Below are 7,605 nucleotides of genomic sequence, written 5' to 3'. Positions count from 1 at the left end.
GCACCCCTACTGTATACGTAATTCAAGAAAGCCCAATCCACACTGTGAAGGTAACAAGAGCAAGCAAATTAAAGTTAAGAAATAAAAAATTTAAAAACAGCAATACACTCCTGATGTCAAAGTCCGTCAACATGATGGATTTGTCCCTGTGTGACTGGAAACTTTCAAAGCATTAAAGCTTTAACTCTTTGATTTTTGGGGGCTGGTGCCAAAACTCAATGTTTACAGTGCTTGTCTTACAACGCTGGAATGATTTTCTGTTATCAACCTTGGCTGTACTGTAGCTATGCTGATGTTACATCATCTGCACAGGGTCTCTTTCATTCCTCTTCAAACAGTAGCCAGCTGCCTGAGTGAGAGAAGGATTTTCTGACTCACATATCAATCTGCTTTCTACCAAGATTTTCATAAAGAACTGACTCAGAAATCAAACTAAAAATGCAACACAAACAACAAGATTTACCCTTTTGCTGTTTAACACCTTATGGTTTAATTTTGATCAGATTCACTGCAGATCTCACACTGTGCATTCAATGTAGCAAACACTATAGCTGCTTGTGGTTCATAAAACAGTTAATAAAACATAAAACAATCAAAGACTGTAAAACAAAGTCACCTAATCCTAACTGCAAAGAACATTTTAATGGCGTCCATGGATCTTACTTTAGTCTCGTCCACCCCATTCCTGAAATTTATTCTGATATTGGCTGCTATTTGGGTAAAGTAAACCTTCAGTGATTTTTATTTTATTTCCCTTTTAAATCTAAATGCATGTAATGATAATATCTTTGGAAATAAGGTAATGCAATGTGTGTGTAAGTATGTTTGCATGTGTTGAGGTCACCTTCTCTCCATGGCCCATGTCTTCATTCTTAATGTCGCTCAGTGTTTTCCAGTTCATGTTTAATCCTGTGCCTGCTGACCTGGTCTCTGTCAGCGACTGGCTGTTGACTGCAAAGCCTTCCCGGTCATACCTATAGAGATGACACGTACATGAATAAATATGCGTCGATTAGGCATAGCATTATAAGCACTGACAGGTGAAGTGAATAATACTGATTCTCTCTTCATCATGGCGTCTGTTAGTGGGCTGGATATATTAGGGAGTGATTGAATATTTTGTCCTCAAAGTTGATGCGTTAGAAGCAGGATAAATGGACATGTTTAAGGATTTCAGTGAGTTTGACGAGGGCCAAATTATGATGGCTCGATGACTGGGTCAGCGGGGTGTTCACAGTCACAATCTATTAATAGCAGCCCAAGGAATGAACACTGGTGAACCAGTGACAGGGTCATTATCGGCCAAGGTTCACTAATGCATGTGGAGAGCGAACAAATGAGCTACTGTAGCTCAAATTGCCGAAAACGTTTATGCGAATTTCTGATTAAAAAGTGTCCGAATACACAGTGCATCACAGTTTCTTGTGTACGGGGCTGTATAGCTGCAAAACAGTTAGGGTGATTATGGCCCCTCTTCACCACTGAAAGTGAGGATCAGAACTGGAGCAGAGAGCAATGGAAGAAGATGGCCTGGTCTGATGAGTCACATTTTCTTTCACAACATGTGGATGGCCAACTTTGTGTGCATTGATTACCCACAAAACACCTGGCACCAGGATGCACTATGAGAATAAGGCGAGTCGGCAGTGGCAGGGTGATGCTTTGGGCAATGTTCTGCTGGGAAACCTTGGATCCATCCATGTGGATGTTACTTTTACATGTAGCAGCTACCTAGACACTGTTGCAGACCATCTACACCCTTTCAGTGAAATGGCATTCCTTGAAGTCTCTTTCCACAGGACATTGCACCCTGCCACAAAGCGAAAATGGTTCAGGAATGGTGCATGAGGTATTTACTTGGTCTCAAAATTTCAAAGCCCTCAATCCAATCAAGCATTTGTGGGATGTGCTGGACAAACAAGCCTGATCCATGGAGGCTAATATCTTGGTCCAGATACCACAGCATACCTTCACGGATCCAGTGGAATCCATGACAAATCAGGGCTACATGGCAGCAAAAAGGGTCCCAACACAATATTAAACAGGTGGTCATAATGTTATGCCTGATGGGTGTATGTCCAGGCATGCCTATGAACCAAAACACATTGGTATATTTTTTTTAAATTGTCATGCACATTATACAGAGAGCAGGGAAAAGAAATACGGATTTGATAAGTCAAAAGAAAGCACACCGTATGCTTGAGGACACAAGTAAAGATCCCTGGATACTGAAAATATTAAACTACACTAGATGTTCCATAAACACTGGACCTGAATATTTTCAGCAGTGTATCTATTTGTGAAAAAGAAAGTGTCAAAGCAAATGTGTGTATATTTTTTTACATGTTTGTTCTATGGCATTTTCTTGAGGAGTAACTAAACTCAATCACTAACTGCACTGTATCAATTATAATCCAAATAAGCATCTTCAGACATGTCTGAATCGCTCTTGTAACTGATTTCCAGACACAACATCCTGCAAAATATATGATCTGACATATGGCTGCCAAATGCATTAACAGACCATTTATCATTTTTTCTCTGCATACATTAGCATCCACATACACAGTTCATTCACCAAGTGAAACATACAAATAAATAAAACCTCTCGAGTATTGTCTATGCATGCCTTTTATTAATTTATCTACCTTTTTAATATACCATCTAAAGTCTTCATGGATCAGTGTGACTCCTGCTCAGCAGTCTAACTAAGCAGTGCAATCTAATCAACTCATCATCCAAATTCATCAGCTTCCTTGAATTATGCAAAGAAGTCTGGTCCAAACAATCCCACATAGCACTACATCGCCACAGGAAGTAGAGTCAGACAGACCTCCTTTGTCTTTCTAAAGCACAGACCTAAATATAAAAAAGAAGTGGATAACTGTCTGGTACTTGACTAACTTCATTGTCATTCATTGACTGCTGCCAGCATGTAAACTTGAATAAGCACCAAACAGCAGCTGAGATCGAGAGGAAAAGCTGCGGATTAGAGGAGAATGGAAGGAGTGATGAAAGGAAGGAGGGTGCTGTTCTTTTACTTATTTAGCCCTTTAAATATCAACACCAGAGACCAATAAAACCAAGATTAAAGCTAGATCAATGCAGCCTACCCCTTCACTTTCTCCTGCACACATAAGTAACTGGCATAACTAATATAACGTAACCGTAAAAGTGGCCAAAATGATCAATCATGGAACAATTAGCAGAATTCATAATGCAGTCATTAACAATTTAAAAGTGTGAACAGAACCATGCCTTCGGGAACACGCCTGAAATTACTGTATTTACACTTTGAAGGTATGAGTGCTGTTTGACGCAATTTAGTGCCTACGAATAGATTTCAAGAGTAGCACACAGGAAATCATATGCACACAGAAGGATTGTTATGTACACACAAACACACACACACACACACAGAGGGAGAAAAAGGGAAAAAGCATTTTTGTTTCAATAGTGTCCAGACTTGGGAACAGCCTTAATGAGTGAATGAGTCATAATTCAAAATCCCTCCACAGGAGCTGCTAATAAGAATCCAGTTTGATGCTGCTCACCACGTTCCCATCTTTGTGAGCAAGTACAAAAGCAGTTAGGAGCTGGAAAACACAAATACTTGTGCTTTGTTTCTGTGGTGCTCCCTCCTTCCACCCTTCTGTCTACATCCTGTCTCGAGTCCTGCTGGGACTGAGGGGGCACATGCCACCAGTCTCCAGCCAAGTAATCACTGGGGCTTTGCATTTATATTCATGTGTGAGACGCCTGGTGGAATTTACCATACTTCATTTCATTTGTATGAGCAATGCAGTAGGGTATTTTTTTTTTACAAAGAACTTCTTGATGCGATTATCGGTGCAAGTGTATAATTGTTGGTGTATTGCTGCACATCAGAGTGACTCACCAGGCTCTCAGTCTAAAGGCCTGTGGTATATCTGGGTTGACCATGACTGTTGAACTGAACAATGCAGAGAGAGATCTTCCCCCAAAATCAGACAATCGAGCTCCTTTGATGGCAACCACTGGCTGTGTAGAGCCATCAAAATGTTCTGCCTGGAGAAAGAAAAAAAAAAAGAAGAAGAAAAGTGTCTAAGAAAGTAATTCAGGAGACAGAATGCGAGGCTGCAAAAGCAGTTGTATTATTGTCTCTTACTTGTTTAGTCTGTGTCTGCAGCTTGAAGACACCAGAAAGTAATATTTGGTATGGTGTGCTTTCATAATTGGACAACCTACAAGTTAATTTGAAAGTCATTTTTGGATTTCTGAAAAAAGGAGGGGATTAGCTCTTGCAGATCGAATGAGCTTAGAGAAGAATAGTGCTATTTCATGCACATTCGAGAGTTATTTAGCCTTCTGTCTCAAATAGGAGACTCTCGTCCAAAAAATCACTGAAGGTCACAGGAATGATTTGACCGATCCAAATTTTACAGCCCAGAAAACCTAATCAGAGTGTTTTTGTACTCGAGAGCACCCAAAGAGAGATGTGTGACTACACATGCATGGCTGTATGCACACACACATACATGGGCAACTACATAAACATGTTCAATTAAAGAGTGCTCAACACTTTTTAATGTCAAATTGGAAATCAATCCATGGATACAAAAAGACAGAGAGTGAGAGAGAGATTACAGTTATTACCTCTTCGCCCCACAGTGTGACTGTCACGACTTTGCCTGTTTCGTCGATTATGCTGAGAGCCCTCTTGGAGACTTCTCTGCTGTTCTTAGTGGTGATACGGGATACATCCTCAGCACTCTTACATATTCCAATCACATCTAGAGGTAGAGAAAATCATTTTACAACTCCATCTCTTGATAACAGGAAGACAATATCCTTACAGTTGGGCATGAAAAAGAACGTTATGTGAAGAGCACCTCCTGAGATGTCTCTACACAGTGTAGAATTTAAAAATGCCCCCTGGATATACTCTACATAATGTGAAGTGTTATCACATCATAAGCAGTAAAGGCCCAACAGAGCACAGAGCTGACACCCCTCTGATATTGCCAAGTTACAGCAGAGTGACATAAATGTCATACCAGGCTGGCTAACACCCAGCACCACTTTCCAAATGACAACAAACACACTCATCCCTCTTTCAAGTTTCTTGTCATGTCAAGGCCTAAACACTTCATTCAGGATTACTGCACTGAGGAGCAATGAGGAGCTCTAAGATAATAAAGAAAAAATGATAAAAACAAAATATTCAAATACAGATTTCAGTTCGACTTGAGTCAACAATTGCTTTGTTCCTTTACAAGGTGGAATCAAAATGGCATGACTCCACCCATAAAAAGCATAAAGAAAACATGACTGAATATGGCAGATTTCTCCATCTAGGTAGTCTTCTTAAGAAGCTCATCACAATTTCCTCCTGCTATAACTGGATCACTCCCTGTAAGCTGTCTGTTTCAAAGTGCTGTAAACAGCCACATGATGGCATTCACCGTGGCATTCAGATCATTTGTTCCCTCAGATACATCAGAAAATGACAGAATTGTGCACCGATAGTCTAACCATGGAGGACAAACTGGTAGTGCACAAACATACTCCTGCTAATACACCTGAAGTTAAATCTGAAGTACCTGTACCTGAAGTGTACCATTTTCTGGTTGTGGCTAATAAAGCTGTTTGGCTTCTGGGTCAAAACCCAGCTCTCATCAACATGTAAATCAGGTACTATTTTGTGTTTTGCGGTCATTGTCTCCAGCGGTGTATTTCATAAAGTAATTATCGTCTCACTGTGAAGAAACTGCTTGGTACCAGCATCTGCAGTACTGTAGTATTATAAAAATGCTGCTATGTGATGACACCACTGATAAATTACCCCAAATATCTTTTCCATGCATTAAATTCTGTAAAAACAGCAAGCTGTCATATTAACAAGATCAGACATTTACATCATATCTCTGATGGGTGATTATAGGTATCAGACAGGCGTTGACTACCTGTCATAAGAAAACACAAATATTTATTCATTAAGCAAATAACAAACTAAATAAATGTTTTATACCAAACTCTAGACAAGTCAGAAATTAATTAAGTATGACATCCATCCATTTAAACTATTTTTTAATCAAAAAATAATCATGTTTACAATGGGTTTTTTTTGTTTTTTATAAAAAAGCAAATGTGAAAATGCACAGATAACAACAATAATTATATTTTAGTATTAAAAACAACATTTGAATTAAAACGTTTGTGCATAAAGGTGGATTAACCATTACTGAAAGAGAAGAAATGAGTTTTGGTACAAAATACTGTTACAAATACTGTTTTTACTATTTTACTATTACTATTTTGAATATTGCCATCTCTGAAAAGCCTCATTGCGGGTGACTGTTGCCATTTCACTTGAGATAAATGATGTTTATAACATTATTTATCTCCTTGTGTACGTGAAATAAAACAAAAAAATCTACGGGGGTCTGTAGCACGTTTCATGGTGTCCTGAGGATTTACACATTTGTGTTCATGTATTTAACAAAATAACTACACTGAATAACAACACCTTTTTTCAGATCACTCATCTGGCCTTTCTGCCTTCTCTGCTAGCCTTTTTCTAAACTCTCCCCTTCCTACCCATCCTCCCGGTATTTCTGTCAGTGCTCTCTCAGCCCTCCTTAATTCCATTATGATTGAGACGTCATCCACCTCTGAACTCCATTATCACCACAGGAACAGGCTGACAGTTCTCATTACCATGTTATAATCCCCTATTTAACAAAGGAGTAGAGTGAGAGGCAGTCGAGGGAGAGAGCGAGTAGAGAGTCAACAGATGACACACAGGACATGTAACACTGCCCCTCTGTGACCAACGCAAACACACTCCTACAGCTAAACTGCTCAGTGCATCTCTAAACTCTTTAGTGTGGTGCTGTGCTGGTAGTTTGCAATAATGTAACCATGTAATATAACTATTCAGGATGTAAACCTACATGGAGCTTTCAATTGGTAGGGTACAGCCAGTTGCTTATATTTCTTTCTGACCATTAATTTCTTTTATAGTGTGTCCAGCACTTAAAAGATTCAAAATGCCTGCTTCTGTGCTATCAGTTTTCTTACTTGCTCTGTTAGCCCATGACGCTACAACACTGGATTACTGTGCAATGCAAAAATCAAATCTCACACAGCGCACAGCTCTAGCATAAGACAAATGCAACAGACCTGAACTTTTCAACCCACAGACGCCAGCAGAATAGGTTTCATCCAAACAGGATTTAGTGTAAAATTCCTCTTTAATCTTGTTTTAAAAAGCTGTTTGTTTTTAGCTTGCACAAAAAATGTATTGGAATAAATAAAGAACAACTAAGCAACAAAAACAACATATTCCTGTGAGAATTACATCAAAAATCACAAACTAAAGTGAAGTCAGGCCAATAAAAATCAGAAGAGAAAACTGATTTAAATTTGACAAATCTCCCCTTCAAGGTAGTGTCCTTGCACGTTTCTGGACTCCTTCCAGTCTGACTGCTATTTTGTTTTATTGTTAACTGAAGGCCCTTGTTTGTACTTGTGCAGACTATAAACATCAACTTCTGTGACACTTTCACATTCAGAGCTCAGTCTCGTTGTACAAGTCGCAGATTAAACAAATGTTATGCATTG

The 7,605-nt window shown here is 39.1% G+C and overlaps 1 protein-coding gene across 1 annotated transcript in view; it reads right to left on the bottom strand.

Moving 5' to 3' along the window:
* The window catches only part of LOC102313238 (replication protein A 70 kDa DNA-binding subunit), a gene marked incomplete in the record, with an annotated part of 55,940 nt that overhangs the window by 15,871 nt on the left and 32,464 nt on the right, over window positions 1-7,605 (bottom strand). The window contains 3 exon segments of the mRNA XM_014329225.2: window positions 845-974; window positions 3,899-4,047; window positions 4,636-4,772. Of these exon segments, the coding sequence (XP_014184711.1) occupies window positions 845-974; window positions 3,899-4,047; window positions 4,636-4,772 (416 nt within the window).

The sequence above is a fragment of the Haplochromis burtoni genome, unplaced genomic scaffold (assembly GCF_018398535.1).
Source record: "Haplochromis burtoni strain Fernald_Lab_line unplaced genomic scaffold, NCSU_Asbu1 Contig_524, whole genome shotgun sequence".
In the NCBI taxonomy this organism is placed as follows: Eukaryota; Metazoa; Chordata; class Actinopteri; order Cichliformes; family Cichlidae; genus Haplochromis; species Haplochromis burtoni.
This window is presented reverse-complemented; position numbering and strand designations above follow the sequence as displayed.